Below are 22,510 nucleotides of genomic sequence, written 5' to 3'. Positions count from 1 at the left end.
AAGCCAAGGGCCAGGCCCTGGGATCAGGACGTGGGATGGCGGCAGAGGGGCCGTGCGGGGTGAGGGATGTGCGTGGCGGGACGGACGCTCCCCAGGACCCTACCTGTCTCGCTCTGAGGGCCACTTTGCAATGCTCGCTTTTGCTCAGCTGAGTGAGCTCGTTGAGGATGGAGGTCAGCTCTTCCGACAGGGAAGGGTCTGGGCCACAGAGCTCATCCTTTGAGGGACACAAAAACAGAAATCCAAACGGCTTTTCTCCACCGGAAGGAAACACGCCCAGCCCTCACCCACAGCTGGGGCGTGCGGCCGTCCCAACAACCCAGACAGCTGCTCAGCTCTCTGCACATCCCCGGCAGAGCCTGATAATCATACCCTTGACCACTGTCCGCCATGTGCCCCCCATTCACCCCTGACATGCCCTCCACACCTGCTAACATGAAAAATACAACCAAGTCTCTACCTACAGCACCATTAATAGGCGGCCATTATCAGGCATTTAATGTGTCCCAGGCGAGCAACTAGACCCTTTACGTTCATTTCCCCAGATTCTCCCAACCCTCTGAGGAGTTACATTACGATGCCCATTTTACAGATGGGGAAAGTGAGGCTCAGGGCCAATCTGAAGCCAGGTCTCTTCTGTCCCCGAGGCTTCACTTTCCTCTCTACATTGCTGCCTGACTTAAGGGGTTCACAGGTGCAGACAAGAGGGACGAGGGGAAATGGAGCCCGGTACAAACAAAAAGTAAGGTTCACATGGGATGCTCTAGCGACGGTGTGGTAAGCCGCCCTCTGCGAGTCCCCACGGGGAGCATTCAGGGTGTGGGGGGGGTCAAGGGCAGCTTCCAGCAGGAAGGAGGATCTGAGTTGCAGAAGAAGAAGAGGGGTGATCATTCCACGTGCATCCCTCCTCCTGCTTCTGAATGAGGGACCTGCTTGCTAGAGACCAGGGCTGCATGCACCTGCTCTGGACATCTCCTCCTTATGCCCGGAACACAAGAAGGGCTTAGGAATGGCTCAGAACGGATGTTCCCTAAACACCCTCAGAAGGCAAATCACTGACTGCTGGGACTCTCAACGCCCCAGCAACTCGCCCCCACCCCTGCTGCAGCCCAGGCTGCTTTCCAAGAAATCACCAGATGGTGGGGCCATGGGTCCTTTCTTCTACTCCTGCCTCTGCATCTCCCTAATTAGAATGAGCCTGCTCTGTTTCTACGATCAGAACGATCAGCACGTTTCTAACGCATTAACATTTCACACTTGGACACAAACACACGTGCTGAAGAAACTGCACAGGAGATTATTCTTAACCTTCTCTCCCTCCCCGTAAGTGATCTGTTTTAGCAACCAAGTCCCCGTGGTTGGTTGAGCGTCAGACTTTGGCTCAGGTCATGATCTCACGGTTCGTGAGATCGAGCCCCGTGTTGGGCTCCCTGCTGTCAGTGCGGAGTCTGCTTCGGATCCTGTTTCCCTCTTTCTGCTCCTCCCCTGTTGGTGTGCTCTTTCTCTCTCTCTCTCAAAATATAAACTTTAAAAAAAAAAAAAAAGAAAGAAAGACATGAAGGCCCCTTAAAGACTCAGAAACTTTCATTTCAAAGTAATCATGCAGTTAACAAGTCCTTTCAGAAAGTGTCCTAGGCACCATCAAATGCAAAGAACTCACCACTTTCAATAAATATTTTTAGGTGGTTTCTCTAGGGAGTATAAAATACCTCCCTCCATTCTTTACAGTTTCTACAGTGCAGTGCTAAAATATTAACTCTAAATCACGTAGAAACTTTGCAAACATTTTCAATAAATAGAACCAAGAGAGCCAAAAGAATAATGGATCTCACACATCCCCCCACCAAGCTGGTACATCTACAGCCGCCGTCACTGAGAAGCCCCCGAGAGCAAGTGTCCTAGCTCTCTGCTCCGGGGGCCACCCCACCAAGACTGTCCTCTGACGTCCATAATGTTTAGCTCTTTTTTTTTTTTTTTTTTTTTTTACTTTTTTTTTTTTCCAACGTTTATTTATTTTTGAGACAGAGAGAGACAGAGCATGAACGGGGGAGGGGCAGAGAGAGAGGGAGACACAGAATCGGAAACAGGCTCCAGGCTCCGAGCGGTCAGCCCAGAGCCCGACGCGGGGCTCGAACTCACGGACCGCGAGATCGTGACCTGGCTGAAGTCGACGCTTAACCGACTGAGCCACCCAGGCGCCCCTTGCTCTTTCATGCCCAGAAGAGAGTCAGTATGTGCACAGACAGTAGCAAACAGCGGAATAATGCAGAGCTTTCACCCCTGGCTTCCGAATGGCGAGGAGATGGTAACACGTGACAGGCAGACCTTCGGGCCTAAGTTCCCAATCCTGTACTTATGGGCCGCACACTGGGAAGCTCTCCCTCCAAACATAATTTGGAAGAATTGCCAAAACTACACAAGAAATGAGGATCGGTATATGGAAAACCCCGATAATGATGATCCAGTTCCACCGGCTGCTCAACTTTGACCGTATGGCCACACCTGCTTTTTCTCTAGCATGCATACACGTGTGTGCACACACACGCTTTCGTTTGTGAAAGTCAGTTACAGACCCCATGATCCCTCCCGGTAAGAATACACCTCCTTGTGGGGCGCCTGGGTGGCTCAGTCAGGTGGGCATCGGACTACAGCTCAGGTCACGATCTCACAGTTCATGAGTGTGAGCCCTGCATCAGGCTCTCCTGATAATGCAGACCCTGCTTGGGATTCTCTCTCTCCCTCTCTCTCTGCCCTCCTCCCTGCAAAATAAATAAACGTTCAAAAAAAAAAATGTACCTCCTTGAGAAAAAAGATCTCCTAGCTAACGAAAGAACCATTGAAACATCCAAGAAATTAAACATTAAACTGATATTATATAATACGCAGCCCACGAGGAAGTTTCGCACCGGGGAAAGCTTTCAGAAAGTACTGATGCCTGGGCCACATCCCCAGAAAGCCGGATTTAACTGACCAGGGGTGAGGCCAGGGTGTCTGTATTTTTTAAAAGTCCCCCTACACCTACCCCAGGAGGTTCTCATGTGCAGCTAGGATTAAGAGATCCTCATGCCACACTAGGAGATTTCAAAATGATTCTTTACAAAAAGATCAGTATTTCTGAAACCATCTTGCTAGGGTGTTAACTATCCTATAAGCCCAGGCCCAAATTTGGCCAACCCCCTTTTTTTGCAAATAAAGTGGGTTTTTAAAAATTTGTTTTAACGGTTATTTATTTTTGAGAGAGAGAGAAACAGAGAGAGAAAAAGAGAGAGAGAGAGAGAGACAGCGTGAGCAGGGGAGGGGCAAATAGAGAGAGGGAGACACAGAATCCGAAGCAGGCTCCAGGCTCTGAGCTGTCAGCACAGAACCCGATGCGGAGCTCGACCCCACAAATGGTGAGATCATGACCTGAGCCGAAGTCAGACACTTAATGGACTGCGCTACCCAGGTGCCCCACAAATAAAGTTTATACATTCACTTATATACTGACCATGGCTTCTTTCACGCTACAACAGCAGAACTGAACTGTTGCAACACGGGCTGCATGGTTCTTAAGACCAAAACATTTACTGTCTTTACAAAAAAGAAAAAAAAAATCTGTCGGCGCCTTCTTGCTAAAACCAAGTCCAGATCTCCTAGTATCTGCTGACCCTGCATTTTCCAAGTGAGTCGGGTCAGAGACCATATCAAGGGAAGAGACTGCAAACTATAAAGGATGCTAATTACCATCTGGTAGGAAGAGAAATAAGAACGAAGAAATTCCGTGCTTCTCCAAGAAGGCAAACCCAAAGTCCTACCAGACTCAGAATCCAATAGCCCCTAATAACTCATGACTCCGGGGGGCGGGGGGCAGGCTCTGGGTTCCAATCCCAGCTCTGCATTTAGCAGCTGTGTGCCCTTGGCAAAGTGACTTCACCTCCTTGTGCTCTGCCAGAGCGGGAGTGAGCACAGTACGCACCTTCCGGGCTTGCTCAAGTCAACGAGCCGGTTTTTGAAAAGCACGTGAGGAGTGCCCGGCACATAGGAGGCGCTCTGTGAGTGTCAGTCGCGATTGCACCCAGGGGCGGCTGCATCCCACCCGCGCCGCGTGGTTTTATAAACAAAGTCTTATTGGGACACAGCCGTGTCCATTTGCAGGCCTTGACGTTGCACAAGGTCAGGACAGAGGCTGCACGGCCAGCAAAAGCTAAAATATTTCTACCCCGGCCCTTTCCAGAATGTCTATGGACCCTGAGCTATTCCCACTGTGGGTACAGGGTGCCCCGTCCTGCTTACGATCAACATGATCACCAGCTGGTTCTTCTTGGCCACCTGCGCGTGGGAAAAGATGCAGTCCAGCACCTGGGACATGTTTGGCTTCAGCTGCTCCCTGAGGTTGATCACACACTTGTCGTAGTGAGCTAGAGGGAGACAACAGGGGTGAGGCTCAGGGCCCTCCCACCCTGTGGGCTTGTCACCAGCGCTGGCGGCGACACTTGCCTTGTTGGAAATGGTGTTCCACGCGTAAATATCTTCTCAGGAGATCCAACACCACTGCCTTCATGTAGCCGCGGGTCCCGCTGCGGTACCTGGGGAGGCAGGGGAGGCTGCTTGAGCCGTCAGCCCTACTTCCTAGAGTGCCTGGGTCTACAGCCGGGGCTATTGGGACTTCCAAAAGGGGAAAACGGTAATAAAGTATCTGGAGGCTGCACTCCCCAGTCCTCAAGCCGGGGAGGGACGTGGGAGTCGGCTCATTTGCACTGACTCTGCAGGCCAAAGACAGCAGTGACTTGCCCAAGTTCTGACCCCAAGCCAGAGTCCAAGCCTGAGCCTTTGGATGGCACCTGCCCATCCCCAGAGAGAAGGGACAGGGTCAGCCTTGCATGCACAGTTGACAACCAAAATGACTGACCACCATAGGCATAAAGGCAGCTTGAAAAATAAGTAAATGAAACTTGAGAGACATTGATCGATAGATCCTTATGTAAATTTCACTTCCCTTTTATTATTTTTTAAAATGTCTGTTTATTTTTGAGAGAAAGAGAGCAGGAAAGGGGGAGAGAGAGGAGAGAGAGAGAATCCCAAGCAGACTCTGCACAGAGCCCAACACAGGGCTCGAACCTACAAACCATGAGATCATGACCTGAGCCGAGATCAAGGGTTAGACACTTTAACCAAATGAGACATCCAGGCACCCCTCACTTCTCTTTGAAAAACCAAATTTTAACCTGGATGTTCCCTAAAACATTTTCTCTTCTAAATCATTTCTGCACATAGGGAACAGAATTCCTTAAGAGACGCGACACTGAGTTTTAAGGGCGTTGAGACCAGTTTAACCCCAGGGTCACTTAAATGACAACAAAAGAAAGAACCCAAAACATGCACTTATTCAAATGTGATTTTTTTTTTTTTTGGATGTTTATTTTTGAGAGAGAGAGAGAGTGCCAGCGGGGAGGGGCAGAGAGAGAGAGAGAGAGAGGTGGAGACACAGAATCCAAAGCAGGCTCAGGCTCCAAGCTGTCAGCACAAAGCCCGACACGGGGCTTGAACTCAAGACCCATGAGATCATGACCTGAACTGAACCGACTGAGCCACCCAGGGGCCCCATTTTCCTTTCTTTTCTTTTTCTTTCTTTCTTTTCTTTCTTTTCTTTCTTTCTTTCTTTCTTTCTTTCTTTCTTTCTTTCTTTCTTTCTCTTCCTTCCTTTTTTTTTAATCAAATGTAATAAAAAAAATAAATATATATATATATATATATATATATATATATATATATATATATATATATATATAACAGAGCTTTGAGGGGTGCCTGGCTGACTCAGCTGGTACAGCATATGACTCTGGATCTCGGGGTTGTGAGCCCCATGTTGGGTGTAGAGATTACCTAAATAAATAAATAAAATTTAAAAAAAAAAAAGAGCTTTGCTATTTATTTTTATAAAACACAGAAAAACCTGCTAGGGAATTTAGCTAACTTAACATTTGTTCATTTTCTTCTAGGTGTTTCTCTGAAGCGAAAGGGTGGGTTTAAAGTTAGCGGTCAAAGTGTTCTGGGGGAGGGTCTCCCCTCCTAGCGCTTGGCTGTGAAACTCTCTTCTTGTGGGGGATCCAAAGATACCCTTTGTCAGGTCGATCCTCTATGAGCAGTCCGAGTCCCCATGAGCCGAAGAGCTCCCTGAAGAGAGGGGCAGCCTCCCAGGGTCCTACCTCTCTGTGCCTCCAGTGGTTTCCAGCAGGTGGTAAATGGGCACAGACTTAATCTCCTCCGGTTTAAAAACATTTGGATTCTGTCCTTACATGCAAAGCTTTCCTGCGACACAGTTTTCACACAACAGGGCCATTCTTCCTGTCATTAGAATAGTTCTTGCTGCTCAATAGCTCCTCAAAATACAAATTCTTGGGGCACCTGTGCGGCTCAGTCAGTTAAGCATCTGACTTCAGCTCACGTCATGTTCTCATGGTTTGTGAGTTCGAGCCCCGTATCGGGCTCTGTGCTGACAGCTCGGAGCCTGGAGCCCGCTTCGGATTCTGTGTCTCCCTCTCTCTCTGCCCCTCCCCTGCTCGTGCGTGCTCTCTCTCTCTCTCTCTCAAAAATAAATAAACATTCAAAACAAAACATAGCCGAAAAAATCTTCATCATCTCTCCTCTGCAATGATTTCAAAACGACAACAATAATCCGTATATCCCTTTATAAAGCCAGCAGAACCACTGTATTCCCACTGTCATATAGTCAAAGCTATCCTAAGTATGCACCATGTGTCATCAGCCCTTTACAAAACTTAATCCACTTGTAACTCAGGATGACTTACTGTGCGTGAAGGGTCTTGAGTCCTATTTTACAACTTGGTGAACTGAGATCACAGGAGAAAAGGGTCTTGCTTTGAGTTTCTAGGGTTAGGGATAGGTAACCCCATGGGCTGGGTCTTAGCTTCAGAGAGCCCCAGAGTGCCACGTTCATGTGGTGACAACCACACCCCATGGGGGGCCCGGGACTCACCTCTGGACCAGCTGCACGATGCTCTGGGTGTTCATGAAGAACACCTCCCGGTCAGCCTTCCGCTGCAGGGTGGCCGCGTGGCAGTCCAGGATAGTGGCTATCTAGAAGGGCAGACAGGATAGGTCTGACCACTCATCACCATACGATCCGGTCACCTCCAGAAGTCACCAGAAGGACCCACCGTGGGATTCCATGGAGGACCCATTCAAGGCTCATTCAAAAATCGAAAATTTCTTGGGTCACCTGCGTGGCTCAGTCAGTTGAGCGTCCGACTTCAGCTCAGGTCATGATCTCACGGTTCGTGGGTTCGAGCCCCACGTCGGGCTCTGTACTGACAGCTCGGAGCCTGGAGCCTGCTTCGGATTCTGTGTCTCCCTCTCTCTCTCTGTCCCTCCCCTGCTCACCCTCCCTCCCTCCCTCCCTCCCTCTCTCCCTCTCTGTCTCAAAAGTGAATAAACATTAAAAAACATTTTTAAAAATCAAAAATTTCAGCTCCAAAGCTCTCTGGCCACCAGCTGTTTGTCCCTCCCAACACATGGCTGGAGGAATTCAAGAGCTTAGAAATGACAACAATCCCATAAAGACACGTGTATTATTCTTCTCCACAAATATGAGTGGTCTGGGAAAAGGGAAGGGAATTTTCAACCCCAGGGAAAATGAAGGTGCTGGGGGGGGGGTCTTGTTTTTATAACTAGATTTATGGGTATTAGCATACTGCTTTTGGCAACAAAAATTGTTTTTAATGAAAAAATCTACACTAACCACAAATTCCTAAAAGGTCCAAATGCATACTTTTCTCAACTGGGGTTCTTTAGAGTTGTGTTTTGGTTATTTTTCAGTCGAGATATCATTCACATACCACGGTATGTCTCCCATTCATTTTCTTTTTATTTTTTTAACATTTATTTATTTTTGAGAGACAGAGCACGAGCAGGGGAGGGGCAGAGAGAGAGAGGGAGACACAGAATCCAAAGCAGGCTCCAGGCTCTGAGCTGTCAGCACAGAGCTCGGCGTGGGGCTCAAACTCACGAACCACAAGATCATGACCTGAGCTGAAGTCGGACGCTTAACCGAATGAGCCACCGGGCGCCTCTCTCCCCCGCCTTGAAAGTATGCACCTAATTCAGCATTTCTCAGTCCATTCAAAGTTGTGCAACCATCTGCCACTATCTAATTTGAGAGCATTTTCATCATCCCAGAAAGCAACCCGATAAGCATTTAAAAATGTCTAGATCCCCCTCCCCCAGCCCCTGGCAACCCCTAATCCACTTTCTGTCTCCAGGGATTTGCCTTTTCTATGGAATCATGCAACAGGTGATCTTTGGTGTCTTTCACTCAGCCTGTTCCAGTGTAAAATCCATATTAGATCCCTTTTGGTGGGATCTATTCCAACCTCTGGAGTGGCTGACCCCTAGCTCCCCAAATCACGAACATGTGGGTGGGGGAACAGTGACAGTATGAATCCCTTCTAACGAGACACGGGCAGGTTCTTCCAAAAGCAAATTGCCTTTAAAATGCGTGATAAAAGCAAAAAAAAAAAAAAAAAAATCAGGCCAACATAGTATTATTAGAGATATTTTATACGACCCTGGAAGGCTTTCCCATTATGTAAAAATATATACACATCTAGCCCCAAGATGATCGCCTTACAGACACCAGAGGAAGAAGGTCAAAGCTACCGTCTTGCAAGAAAAACCCACAGCTGCCTCTCTTTCAGCCAGGTCGGGTGTGGAAAATGCTCCCTGGATTTGTAGCAACCGCTCACTCCTATTCTGAATCTGAGTTCTATAGAGCGAGGCCCCCTGTGTTCATCTAAACAGTTGTTGCTCTGGAGAAAATGGCGGGGTCCTGCAGAGAAGGGCTCAAAAGGAAACTCTCAGCCCCCAACACCATGCGTGCTCGATCAGAGGCCACGGTGACCGGGAGTTGAGTTGGTGACCGAGTGGCGCCCGGGGGTCCCCTGGTGGGGCCGGGTGGGGGGCACGTACCTGCTGGCTGGGGAACTGGCACAGCACCGAGGTGATGTTGCTGGCATACTGAGCCATCACCCTGCGGACCGACTTCTCCACGGGGGCGGGGATGCGGCCCGACACGCTGGTCATGATCTCCTGCAGCTCCAGCAGCGGCAGGGACGGGTGCCGCAGGGTCGTCATGAGTTTCTGCACCCACTCCTTCAGCTGAAGCGGGGACCACGGCGTCAGCCTGAGGCCCTGCGGGTCCTTGGGCAACACCACCCTCCACGAGGCAGCCGACACGCACCACCCAGGTCCTGTACTCGAGGAGCCCAAGAGCTAGACGCAGCAGCCTCTAGAACAGTCCCGAGCGGAACGGCCCCCTGACCACAAGGGGAATACTCGGTTTCCCTGCACTCCCCTCTCCATGCAGCCGCCAGCCTGGCGTGAGGATATTGCACAAGGCCACACGAAGAGCTCACATCCGAGGACGCTTGCTCAGCGCCAGGCACCGCGCTGAAACTTTTATCTGTACCTTCCCACCGGATCCTCAGAAATAACCCTACAAAGTAGGGATAACCATTATTCCCATTTTATAGTTGAGAAACCTGAAACAGAGAGGCTGACTGAGTTATCCAAAGCCACCCAGCTAGTGAGAAGCAAACTGGGGCCATCAAGCTCCCGAGATGCTTAACAGCGACACGAGGCTGCTTCCAGGGGTCCCAGCAGCCGAAATGTTGACAGTCTCTGAGTGAGAAGGGTAAGAGTGCTGCCACCACAGGGGTTGGGCGGTTTAAAACTGAAAGAACGCACACGCTGGCAAGTGCAAAGGCTAAAGAAGTGTGGCCGTCGTGGCGATCACGAGTAGACAACACAGCACGGGAGTTAAGAGCACAGACCCTGAAGACAGATGGTCCGTGTTCAAATCCAACCCGATCTTTTTCACGGATGAAACGGGACAAGTTTCTTAGCCTCTCCGTGTCCCAGTTTCCTTACCTGTAAGGTGGAAATAATATCATACTGGCCATAAATACCACTGCACAGTCACCACCACTAAGAGATAGAAGGTGTTATTACTAGTGATGATGAATTTAGCATCGTGGGTCTTGCGCAGAAGCCTGCAAGTGTGAAAACTCATTTCTCTACAGAGTAAGTAGGCCAACGGGCCCCTGGAACGATGAACAACGAACAGAGCGTGTCTCTGACCAAAGCGCCTTCCTTGCTCTCTAAGAGGGGACCCACGTGGACTCCTTTCCTCACGCACAGCTTGAACACTCTCCGGGATGCAACGAACTGAACCACAAAAAAGCAATACAGTTTTCGCAACAGTATGGAAGCAAAGAGAAACGTACACCCGTGTTTACAATCGAAGTGAGGAAGTTCCTGAGAAGAGGTCCTTTGTAAAAACGGAGGACTAGCCGTTTTTCCATTCCCTACTTCGGTAAAGACCTCGGATCTGATGGTTTAAGCCCTCGTGGCTCTTCACAGACCTGCACACGCGTGCAGACTACATACCTATCCTTCGCACATGACCTACCTTTGTGCTAAAAATAGGCTCTGGCAGGCAGTAGCCATTCATGACGTTGGTCAGGTTTTCCAGGACGTTGTGGAAAACCTGGTGTAGTTTCTCTCCGATGATGGGCAGAGTTTGCTGGGAAGGGAGCTCTCCTGTGAATGGCTCGGCCTGATGAGACACAGCAAGAACCAGAGGTCAAGGACACCTGCCTCCTGAGGGAGACAAGATAAAAACGAGGGGTGAGGCAGATCTACCAATACGCAATATAATTAGGATGAAGCCTGAGGGAAAAACAACGAAAAAACCCAGAAGACATCGTACTGGAAAGTCACAATTGCTACATTCACACCCTGATGCTGGCTTCCCAAATCTCCCCCATCGCAAATGCCGTGTTGTCAGGTGCCCCCGGTGATTCTGGAGGAGATTAGGTTCTTTTGTTTCACTTTGCTTTCTAATCACGGCTATCTATTTTCCCTATTTATTTTCAGTCTTTATCCAATCCCAGACATAAACACCTAGCCGGATGAAAACTGAACGAAACTCTCATGCCAATGTCCCAGCTGTTTGTAAATCACAAACATTTAGCCTTGGAGAACCAAAAAACAAAAAGCTCCCCCCAAGGGTTCACCCTGACCTCACACGCCCATTCATTTAGTCATTCAGTCTACAAATGTCCACTGAATGCCTACTTCGTGCAGCCCCGGGGCCCAGGAGGTTTGGGACGTGCTGTTCTGCTGGCCTGGAACCCTCAGCTTCCTGCCCCTTCCGCTGCCCCACCCCTGTGGGCTCCTCTTGTCCTTTGAGATTAACCAGAGGGTTTCTTCTGCATAGTCTGGGGCTGGTTCTCCAGCTGGGCCCCCACAGCGGGGGCCAAGGGCAGTCCCTCTTCCTGCACTTACGGAGCTGAGCGACACTAATATAAGACGGTAAGAGGAACGCTGGGTGCAAGGTATATAGAAACTCTCCGTACTATCTTGCCAAAATTTTCTGTGAATATAAAACTAAAAAAATCTATTAAACATTTTTAAAAGGTGGTCCAGAAAGGCCTCACTGCGGGGGGGCGGGGGTGGGGGTTCAGGCATGACGCTTGAATAAATGTCTACAAGAGGTAAGAGGGTAAGCACTGAAAACATCTGGGGGAAGGTTCTTCTGGGCAAAGGGGGCAGGTTCTAAGTGGAAGATCCTGGCGTGTTCGATTAAATGAGGGGGAGAAGAAAAGTGGGTGAAGCCAGAGAAGACAGTGGGGGGGGGGAGAAAAAGCCAGTGGGGCACAACTCAGTTGGGGTCTTGTAGGAAGAACCTGAGTTTGACCCCGAGCCAGATGCGGAGCTGATGGGAGGGGCAGGAGCAGAGGCAGGCAGGCTTCTGTGCCCGTCATGCCGCTGCCGGGGGCCCACAGGGGCGGGACAAGAGTCAGGAGTCTTAAGCCAGCTCGGCTCCCTCACCGGGCAGCGCCAGCCAGGGCGGCTGTGCCGGGGTGCCACATACCGGGCGCACTTTGGAAGGGTCATCGAGCTCCAGCTTGGCCACCACACAGCCTGCTTCCAGCACGGCCCCCGCGCGCTTGATGTACTTCACCCGGCCGCTTTCCTGCACGTTCAGGGTCATGATCATCTTCATCACCTGTTTTGCAGAAGGAAGAGACGAGATGAGCCCGCCAGGACTGGCTGTGTGTGCGTGTGTGACAGCTAGAGTCCCCCAGAACCGGTTTTCTGGAGCAGGTCCTTGGTCATTTAAGTAGAACGACTCCCTGAGCAGAGTTCATGTGTAAAGGATGGAGGGAACTGGTACTTGCCAGAAGCCTGTTGTGTGCTAGGCTCGGTGCTGTTCATGAATTATCTCCGTCTGCAAAGGCAGCTGGGAAGGCAGGTGTTTATTGTACCCACTTTACAGGCATGGAAACTGCTTTTTTTTTTTTTATTTCTTTTTTCTTTTTTTTTTTCTTTTAAGTTTATCTACTTACTTTTGAGAGAGAGAGAGAGACAGAGAGAGAGAGAGAGAGAGAATCCCAAGCAGGCTCCACAGTGCCAGCGCAAAACCCGATGCGGGGCTCAAACCCACCAACTATGAGATCATGACCTGAGCCAAAATCAAGGGTTGGACGCTTAATCGACTGAGCCACCCGGGTGCCCCAGAAACTGATCTTTATTTGTGATGTAAAGCCTCTCTCTTAGAAATACAGTTAAATCATTTTTATGTGGGGGGGGGGGATTAACAGACATATTCCGAAAACATGACCAGCTCCTTTCTTTTTTTTTTTTTTTTAACGTTTTATTTATTTTTGAGACAGAGAGAGACAGAGCATGAACGGGGGAGGGGCAGAGAGAGAGGGAGACACAAAATCCGAAACAGGCCCCAGGCTCTGAGCCATCAGCCCAGAGCCCGACGCGGGGCTCGAACTCACGGACCGCGAGATCGTGACCTGAGCTGAAGTCGGACGCTTAACCGACTGAGCCACCCAGGCGCCCCTAGTGACCGGCTCCTTTCTTAAGGGCAGTGAGAAGACCCTCTGGGGAACACTCGGTGGCAAGAAGAAAGGGCTCCCAGCACAGTCACCAGCCCCTTTGACTGGCCTGACGGTCTGCCAACACAGACACGACGAGTTTTGCCACCATGGCGTGGGCTGCAGGCAGCCGGCACTGTGACCCTTTAGGTCAGCAGCTCACAGCCTGGGCGCCCAAGACAGACCTGGGCTGGAGCCCAGCACCCCACCCATCGCTCCGTGACCTCTACCAGGTGCCTTGCCCTCTCTGAGCCTCACTCTCCTCAACCATAAAATGGAAGACAGCCACGCCTCACAGGCCTCTTGAGTAACCAGGATTACTCGAGGAGCCTGGCACATGGCGGGAGGTCAGCAAGGACCACCTCCTACAGCCGCCGCATTTTCACTGCCATCATCGTATTATTTACCGTGGCAGCGTGGCATGGAGGCCAGGTGTGAACCCTAGCTAGCTCTGTGTGACCTTGAGTGAGTTCCTCGGCCTGCCTGGGCCCGTTTCTTCATGTGTCATGTGGGAATCCTCTCTGTGCCCATCTCCTATGACTGTTGCCGGAAAGATTACAGAAGGTAATTAAAGACACGTAAAATGCCCACGGTAGCACCTGCCACAGGCAAGCACTTTATAAGTGTTGGCCTACGGCTTGTTAAGTCATCACCGTCATTATTATTAATCAGTTCTTGGGGCACCTGGGTGGCATAGTCAGTTAGACGTCTGACTCTTGACTTCAGATCAGGTCATGAGCTCACAGTTCGTGAGTTTGAGCCCCGCATCGGGCTCTGTGCTGGCAGCGTGGAACCTGCTTGGGATTCTCTCTCTCCCTTTCTTCTCTGTCCCTCTCTCACTTGTTCTCCTGTCCTTCTCTCAAAATAAGTAAAAATAAGCTTAAAAAAAAAAATCAGTTCTCACGCGTTCCTGCAGAGTGTACATTTTGGAGGTTTTCCCTTTGAACACTGGAGAGAATTTGGGCCGAACCCCACATACTGGCTCTCTGAGGAGGTCAGCAGGTGGCAGCCCAGGGGAGAGGTGTAGACTGGATGATGGCGGATGGTCCTCCCTTGGGGAGTGGGGGGAGGGGAGACCCGGCTGCAGCCTCACCCCAGGGGCGGGCTCTGTGCTCACCTCCATCTCCGCGTAGCTGCTCCCAGCCTCGACGTGGCCCCCGTCCTCCACCGTGTACTGTATTAGCTTCCCGGCCGAAGGGGACCTCAGGACCGTGGGATCGTTCTCCTTCTCAAACACACAGGTCTTGTTGCCAATGGTAACACGGTAACTGGGAGGGAGAAGGGGCGGGCAGGCGGGTAGATGGGGAGGACCATCCACCCCGCATGCCCAAGTCAGGCTTTGGACGGTATCTCCCCCTCCCTAGAGGCAGCCATGAGCATGACCCTGCACGTGGTCTGTTGGATTCCAACTTTCCCAAATGCTAGCCTTTGACGGTTACGGCAGAGACAACTGGGAATGAAGCGGGTGAGCAAAAGGTGTGACCCTTTTCTGGCTGAAAACAAGTCCCTTTTACTGATAGAATTCTAACAGGCACAGAGAACGCAATCAATATTATTCGATACATAGTTACCAATGGTAAGTCTTCGCCTTATAACCGAACTGGGGAGAGTATGCCCCCGGGGGGAGCCTATAATAACCTTGAACATTCCTGGCAGACAGAACATGGCTGAAAAAGAGGTAATAAAATAGTGCTCTGGCTGGGGCGAATCCAGTCTGCCTTCTTCCAAAACTTCGAAGGTTGGGAAGGGAGACAACTCTCTAAGCGGAGCTTTCGCAGGCACTGGGCCTGATTCCCCTCGGCTGGAGCGGGAGAGGGGGTCTGTACTGCCTGCTCGTCAGGGCTGGTCCGCATTTCACTGTATGAGCTCAGTGTGGTCAGCTGCATTGGAATAGGAGGGTCTTTGGGTCTATCTCGTGATGCCCGCCCTGCTACGTGCTTCCTGGGTCTCCTTGCTGTATTTCACCCACTCACGTGCACAGAGACCTTTCCTGCCACTTCTGCTTGTTTAATGTGTCACATCCGCCAACAGGCTCCATGGGTCGTGACCACGGTCTCATCCCAGCACCTAGCTCCGTGCCTGGTACGAGGAGCCGTTGCCCTAACTGGACGGCTGCTTCTCCTCCAAGCCTGCGCTCAGCCCGGTGTGGGCACCGCAGCTCAGACAAGGGGCAGCTGACACACTGTCGCACGCCTCGCAGGCCACGGAGCTGGGAGTCGCATCCCATCCGGCTCTGAACCCCACTATGTCACTAGAAACGGGCATCCTGGGAGCCTCCCCCCAAATGTCTGCCAGTTGGTGGATTTCCAGCCAAGAGATTAACCTCTCCACGGGCCCCAGAATTTACTGGAAACGGTACTTTATCGAAGACTCTTGGGCTGCACACAGCTGGCTTTGTATTTTCAACCCGCGGCTCTGTGTACCCCGCCATGTACCTGTCAACCTCTTCTTTCATGTAGGTGGTATAGCTGTTGCCATTGTAGGACAGCAGTAACCCGCCGTCATTCAGCCGGTGGGCGTCGATCTCGATGTGACAGCCGTTCATGATCAGGACGAACGTGGTCAGAGATTGCCGGGCCACCTGTAGGGACAGGCTCAGTGTCCCTGCCCGAATTCAGGAGGCCCGCTTGTCCCTGGGTGCCAGGGCGCCACGAGCAAGGGCTAGCGTCCACAGTGGGAGTGCCACGGTGGACGTTTGCAATCTCTTCAGTCTCGGCCCTCATTCGCCCCCAGGGAGCCGCTGCTGGAGCTGCAGAGGGCCTGCGTCAGTGTGCCACACTTGTCCCCTGGGTGGCCTGATGGCCACTGGCTACAGGCGGAGTTCCAGCCTGGCCACATCCCCACCAATCGCTTGCCCTTCCGATTCCTGTCTTCAAGCATCAGCCCCATCAAGCAGGGCCACCCTGAGTAGCAAAGAGATGCGGTGGGGGTCTCGCCGGGAGCGAGGCAGTCCTGGAGACTCCAGCAGTGACCAGGACTCTGTCCTCCTCAGACCCGGCTCTGCCCGGGGGCACACCGGACATTTGGGACGCTCGAGAAAGGCACAGGTGGCCAGGACCTGACCTCAGCTCTGTACTTCAACCGGACATACTAGCCCTCGGTTCGACGTGAGTGCTCTCTCTCAGAGCACGAAACACCCTAAAGAGCCCTTGACCCGTAAAATATTCATGTGGACACAAAAGGTATTAAGAAGTATAGGAATGTCTATTGCAACACTATTCGTGGCAACAGGAAGACTGAGAAACTAGCCATCTAACGACCTTGCAACGGAACACTCTAGACCAGCACTGTCCAACATGGCCGCCCCTGGCTAGGCTGGCTATTTACATGTAAATTAATTTCACTTAAAAAAAAAAAAAGGAAAATTTAGTTCCTCGGCACTCAGTAGATACAGGTGGCCCCATACTGGACAGCACAGATACAGAACATTTGCCTTCCTACGGAAAGTTCTACTGGACAGCATTAGAGACAACAACCTGATATAAGAAGCCTTGTTACTAACAGGGGAAAACATCATGCCGTAATAATATCAAAGCAGTAAAACAGTATTTGCACCATGATCTCAATGTGCAAAATCGATGCCCAAGGGGAAAAGAATTTTGAAGAGATTTGCTACGACGTTAATAGGGATCATCGCCTTCCGGAGTCAGCACCTGAAGGGCTTGCTCTTTTGATGTTTTGTGCTTGTTTGAAACTTTTGACTTTTATGCAATAAGCATGTGCCATATTTAAAAATCACACTGGGGGAACCAGGGCCCCCAGAATAGCCAAGCAGCATGGAGGGGTAAAAAGTGGTTTTATAAGCACGCCCGCACGGATAACACGCTCGTTTGGCTGAACTAAACCTGAAAAACCCCAAAGTTGGAAGCGTAAAGTGCTCAGTGATCTTAAAGATAAGATAACAGAAAATAAATATTCTGCCTCAAAAGTTGACTCAAGTTCGGTTATCCTTTCCCTCCCTAAAGGCCGCCTTAGCTTCTTGGGGACACTTTGGCCCTGCAGGTCACCCCGACTCAGAACGAGGGCCTGACCCTGTGACTGCACATCTCAGAGACTCCCTGATAGTCTCTGCTGAATTGACCTCTGGTGCCCCAGCAAGGGTAACCAGATACTTCCGAAGGGACAGCCACCCCGAGTAACCTTCAGGAAAGCCCTGAAGGTGGGCCAGGGAGAGATTAGAAAGCCACACATTGACCTTCGGTGCAGAGCTGGCCTCACCAGCCCTGTGGAAAGGGACCCACACACTATGCCAGCTCAGCACAGGTCCTGCTCATGCTCTGTACTGGACTGGGTATCATCCCCCCAAATTCATGTCCTTCCTGGCACCTCAGAATGTGAACCTTATTTGGAAATAGTGTCTTTGCAGGTGTAATTACTTGAAAGAGGTCCTACCGGAGGAGGGTGGGCCCTAAATGCGATCTGACTGGTGATTTTCTGAGAAGAGACCCAGTGCAGAAGGAAGACACTGTGAACACATACCCACATGCAAGGCGGTCATATGAAGCCAGGGGCATAGACCAGGGTGACAGTCTGTAGACCGGGGAATACCAAGGACCACCCACAACCATCAGAAGCTAGGAAAGCATGAAGCAGATTCTTTCCTGGAGACTTCAGAGAAACAGGGCCCAGTGGACACCTGGATTTTAGACTCTGGCCTCCGGAGTGCGAGACATAACCTTTCTGTTGTCTGAAACCACCAGCTTACAGTACTTTGTTACTGCGGCCCCAGGACGCTAACACATGCTCCGTCGTACCTTGTGCCTATCGCTCAAGTCTGTGCATTCTGAAACCCAAAGGGCTTAGGTTTCAAGATCACAGGACTGCCTGGGGCGTCCCGGGACCCAAGCATGAGCAAGTCCACTCCGGGCATGGCTCACTGCAGAAATAAAAACTCCCACCAGCCTCCAGAGTGTTGGAGACATCCGAGAAACCCGGGGCCTTCACCTTGACAATGTACTTAACACCATCATAAATTAATTCCACATCCACGATGTTCAGCAGAGAAGCGGCAGGAAGGACCTGGCCCCTGAAAGAGAAGACAGACTCACGGTCGGCTGGGGGAATGAACGAGAACTCTGCAGCCGTCCTCTGGACTCAAACCAATCACTCAGCTCTTTGCCTTGCCTAAGCATCAACCCACCTGGCTGTACTAAAAAAGCTAAAACTGATGAAAAGGCAAGGAAACTGACATTCCTCAGAACTTAAGGAAACAGCACTTACTCAAGGATGAGAAATTTCCAGAGGGCTTCCCAGGAAGCAAAATTCATAATGCTTGTTCTTGGAAAAACTCCCCATGTGGGAATCCTGCCGCCTGCTTATGAAAGAAACTGGGTGCACGCACTGAGATTCTATTACTGTTCGAAAGCATGATAACCAAGCGCTAAAATCTATTCTCTTTTTAAATTTTTTTTTTTGTAGTTTCATTTGCCTATCACAATGTTTCTCCACGAGGGGTGACTCCAGCCTCTACTCTAGGACATTTGGCAATGTCTAGAGATGTCTTTGATTGTCATGACTTCTGGCGTTGTGAGGGGGTGGGAGGACACTGGGGATAGAGGGCCAGGGATGCTGCTAACTTCCCACAGTGCATAGGACAGCCCTTGCAATAAAAAATGAATCCGCAGTAAAAACTGAATCAGCTCAGGGGCGCCTGGGCGGCTCAGTCAGTCGAGCATCCGACTTCAGCTCAGGTCATGATCTCACGGTTTATGAGTTTGAGCCCCGGATCGGGCTCTGTGCCAGCAGCTTGGAGCCTGGAGCCTGCTTCAGATTCTGCGTCTCCCTCACTCTCTGCCCCTCCGTGGCACACACTCTGTCTCTCTCTCTCTCAAAAAATAAACAAACATTAAAAAAAAAAAAAAAAAAAAAAAGAACTCAAAACATCAAGGGTGCTGAAGCTGCGAAATCCTGGCCCATGCTAACAGTGAGCGACCTGGCCCCTTCCATTTCACTAGTCACCGTCTGATTCGGGCGAGGGACCGGAAAGAACATTTGTAGAGGTGACCTATACCCTGCTTTGCTTCTCAAATCCACCTTCTTTCTGAACTCAAGTATTATGACGTCGCTTGCACAAGTCAGCATGAATAAGCACCCCTCTGTCTGCTGCCTTGAGGATCCCATCCCCAGCGACTCTCCTCCAGGGCAGACTCAGTTCAGGCGAGGAATTTCAGAGGCAAGCAAGGAGGAGGGATTCCCTAACTGCCTGGGGGCTGGTCATCACCTTCCTCACCACTAACGCGCATCCCACAGGGGGAAAAGAATTACCATCATGCCCTACCTTTCCAGCGAGTGTAGGAAATCCGTCATGCAGGTTCTGAACATCACATCGGCCACGTTCAAGGCTCCACACACCACCCCAAGCATGATATCTGGCTTCTCAGCCTAGGAAAGACTCCACGCTTCAGTGTCGGTGGTGACCGAGCCCACGAGGAGCCGGGGGCTCCACGACCCCGAGGGGAGAAGCATGCAGCCCCCCCACCTGCACTTTCTCAGCGATGAGGTGATCCAACCACCCTGTGTCGATGTCATTGTTCTGGAAACGCTCGGTCTCCAGCAGGTTAATGAGATACTCCACGGTGGTCCTGAAGTCGCCCCGGATGGACAGCTCCTTCAAAGCCACCACCATGTTCCTTGAGGGGAAAGGCACATTGATTGTTTTCCAAATTAATATACCGGCCAACAGAGTTCCTGCGTGCTTCTCAGAGAGCCAGAGTAACACAGTTGAGAGAGGGGGGCCTGAGTCCAATGGCCCAGGTGTCAATCTCGGCTCCAGCATTTACTGGTCAGGCAATCTTGGGCAAGTGGCTTAACCGCTCTGGGCCTCAGTTTCCTCATCTGGAAAATGGGGAGATAACTCTGACTTCCAACGGGTGCTTGAGGATTAAAGTGAGACAATCCATAGAGAGCACACAGTCACTGATAAAAAAGGTCAGCTGCTACCAACAGGATTAATTACCGTGATGGTAATGATTATTAACCACGGCCAGTAGCTCTGCCTCTCTCCGGCCAACCCTATTCAAATCCCCAGCACCCAGGGCAGCTGCTTTGCTGGGTATGCACGGGGTGGGCCTACGGACGGCCAATGCTGTCCCTCCACTGAGGGGGTGGCGGTCACCCATCCACCCGTGCTTGGTTGGTCACCACCTCCCATCTCCCAGAGGGGTGGCCTTCCCCCAAACAGGGCTCCAGTCCAAAGGGCTGACACCCCTACTCCCTATGAAATCACAGGGAGAGTGTTGGGCACCAGAGAAAGAGGTGGGATTAGAACAATTCTCTTCCCGGGAGGGAGCTTTGATATCTGACATTGGTGTCCCAGCGTGCATTCAGCAGGTGGAGCAAAGGGGCAAATCACAAGCCCAGTTCGGGGGGGAGAGAAAATACACAAGATGCACTAAGATCAAATGAGGGCGTCAATAGTCTACGGAAGGTCAGCTGTGGCACCGGAATCTGCATGTACGAGACAAGCTACCGGGCTCAAGGGTGACCCACTTGTTCCAATTTGCTCAGGACACGCCCAATTGTAGCAGTGAGAAATCCCAAATCCTAGGAAAGCCTCAGTCCTGGGGGAACTGGCACCCTTGATTCCCGCCTCCCCCGCCCCGCACCGGACTCTGGCGGCCATAAGAAATGCTGAAATTCTTCCCTCTGAATTCTGTTGAAATGGATACTGGTCATTCACAGCATGGGACACGCAAGCCACAGGCCGTTTGCATCGGCATGGGCTGGGATGGCTGGCCTTCCTCCTCCCCCTTCAATTTTACACCCAACGTGGGGCTCAAACTTAACAACATTGAGATCAAGAGTCACATGCCACGCCCACTGAGCCAGCCAGGCACCCTGATTTTAATGTCTTTGAGACAGAATGACTGCAATGTCTTCGGGACTTTTCACTCTCAAGGACAGTTATTCATCCACACGAGAAGGTTTAATCACAACGTGAGCTGGTTTTTACCTCTCTGCGCTCGGGGCAAGGCAGGAGAAATTATAAGATGTGGGTATTTCGGGATTCGGGAGCCCCTTTGTCAAGGGGAGTTTCTCCAGGACCTACTTAAAAGGTTTGTATCTAAAGAAGTCCCACACACATCTTTTTTTTTTTTTTTTAAAGCTATAGTACTTGGCACCTTTTATATGCGACCTGTAATGATCCCAAGACCAAAATGCCCTTGGTGAGCTCCCTGGCCTTTACAGATCTCGGACACAGGAAGAGGGCAGACTTCGCTCTTGGATTTTAGCAAAGGGTATTTGACACAGGGTCTGCTCGGTGATTCGCCTCCTTTATCTCCTGGTGCCGCTGCATCTGAAGCCACAGGCTAACTTTTAGTTTCCCGAAGAAAGGAGGGAAGGAGGGAGATACTGACGAAATGGCCTCTTCCCGGTTCTCTCCCCAGGAGAAGCAGTGCCCGAACTGGGAATCCGCAAATTCATGTAAGCCGCCAGTAGCAGCCACGCTGAAATAACCCCACACATTCTTGTTGCTGCGGAAATTCAGTTCCTGAACCGTTCCGGAGCTTGGCTTAAACCCCTGGAGCCCGGGCAGAAAAAGCAAAATGGAGAAGAAAAAAAAACAAAAAAAAAATCGTCACTCCGGCCAAATGTGCATCAGAATTAAATCCTAGGAAAACCCAAGAACACCCATCACAACCAAAAGCTTAGCGTCATCAACAGAACATTGATATCTCCCACTGCGGGTGTGGGTGTATCTACCCTTGGGCGTACCTACGTCCGAAGGTCAGTGCACGCAGGTAATCTCTACTTTAAAAAAAAACTATAAAAATAAATAACCCAGTTGGATGGGCTGGGGCGGGGGGGGGGGGGGGTGCGCGCAGAGGAGGTACAGATACGATATGGGTGAACGTTGCTCATGATGGAGTGGAATGAAAATACATTCTGATTTTATCAGCTTGACATTGTCAGTAATAAAAAGCTTTTGAACTCTGGATTATGAAAATTCCAGCAGATAAAGAAATCTAACGCTAACACACACCGAATACACTTATGGGGGGGGGGGGGTAGGGGATGGCCCATCCCATCCCCCTGAAAATAATTTTGGTAAGGGGGGAGGGGACATGGACCCTGGCTTGCTGTGATCAGGGCTTCTGACGCGCATAATGGAGGCATCCGTTTGGGCACAGGTACCTGGAGGTGAGAGCTGGAGAGTTTCAGGTGCCTGAGCTGTTTCCACACCTGGTTCTCCGCCCTCCCAGGCATCATCCCCCTGAAAACCTCCCATTTTCCTTAACCACCACCAGAGTCGGTCGTTTGCAGCCCAAGATGCCAAATGAATAGAGCTACCACACCTTACAATCCTTTCATTAAAAGGGGGGTGGGGGGACACAAACCTCTTACCCCAAGTTTCTTGAGTGTAATCATGGAACAGTCAGGCTGTGGTAAATTATGGAGATGATGTGACAATCAACCGTGAGCAACTACGTCAAGTGGGACAGATGCCAGCTGGCCGATTTTTAAGGCGCACGGAAGAACAAGTCGCAAAGGAACTCCTCACGGGGGATCAGACTCCATTTATGTTGTAGCAGAGAGTACGTGGGGCCAGAAAACCAAGGCCC

The 22,510-nt window shown here is 50.8% G+C and overlaps 1 protein-coding gene across 7 annotated transcripts in view; it reads right to left on the bottom strand.

Moving 5' to 3' along the window:
• Nucleotides 1-22,510, bottom strand: part of ACACB (acetyl-CoA carboxylase beta) — a 109,575-nt gene that overhangs the window by 40,783 nt on the left and 46,282 nt on the right. For all 7 annotated transcript variants that reach the window (XM_086681911.1, XM_086681916.1, XM_086681915.1 and 4 more), the window contains 13 exons: nucleotides 21,305-21,468; nucleotides 19,426-19,576; nucleotides 19,225-19,328; nucleotides 17,892-17,973; nucleotides 15,383-15,528; nucleotides 14,065-14,215; nucleotides 11,933-12,067; nucleotides 10,466-10,612; nucleotides 8,965-9,153; nucleotides 6,977-7,077; nucleotides 4,477-4,565; nucleotides 4,273-4,397; nucleotides 104-217 (listed from right to left, as the gene is read on the bottom strand). In XM_086681911.1, the coding sequence (XP_086538037.1) occupies nucleotides 104-217; nucleotides 4,273-4,397; nucleotides 4,477-4,565; nucleotides 6,977-7,077; nucleotides 8,965-9,153; nucleotides 10,466-10,612; nucleotides 11,933-12,067; nucleotides 14,065-14,215; nucleotides 15,383-15,528; nucleotides 17,892-17,973; nucleotides 19,225-19,328; nucleotides 19,426-19,576; nucleotides 21,305-21,468 (1,698 nt within the window). The remainder of the gene's footprint in view (nucleotides 1-103; nucleotides 218-4,272; nucleotides 4,398-4,476; nucleotides 4,566-6,976; nucleotides 7,078-8,964; nucleotides 9,154-10,465; nucleotides 10,613-11,932; nucleotides 12,068-14,064; nucleotides 14,216-15,382; nucleotides 15,529-17,891; nucleotides 17,974-19,224; nucleotides 19,329-19,425; nucleotides 19,577-21,304; nucleotides 21,469-22,510) is intronic.

Source organism: Puma concolor, chromosome D3, assembly GCF_028749965.1.
Source record: "Puma concolor isolate L17-30 chromosome D3, mPumCon1.1.hap2, whole genome shotgun sequence".
Taxonomy (NCBI): domain Eukaryota; kingdom Metazoa; phylum Chordata; class Mammalia; order Carnivora; family Felidae; genus Puma; species Puma concolor.
Note: the sequence above shows the minus strand (reverse complement) of the source record. Positions and strands in the feature narration are given on the sequence as shown.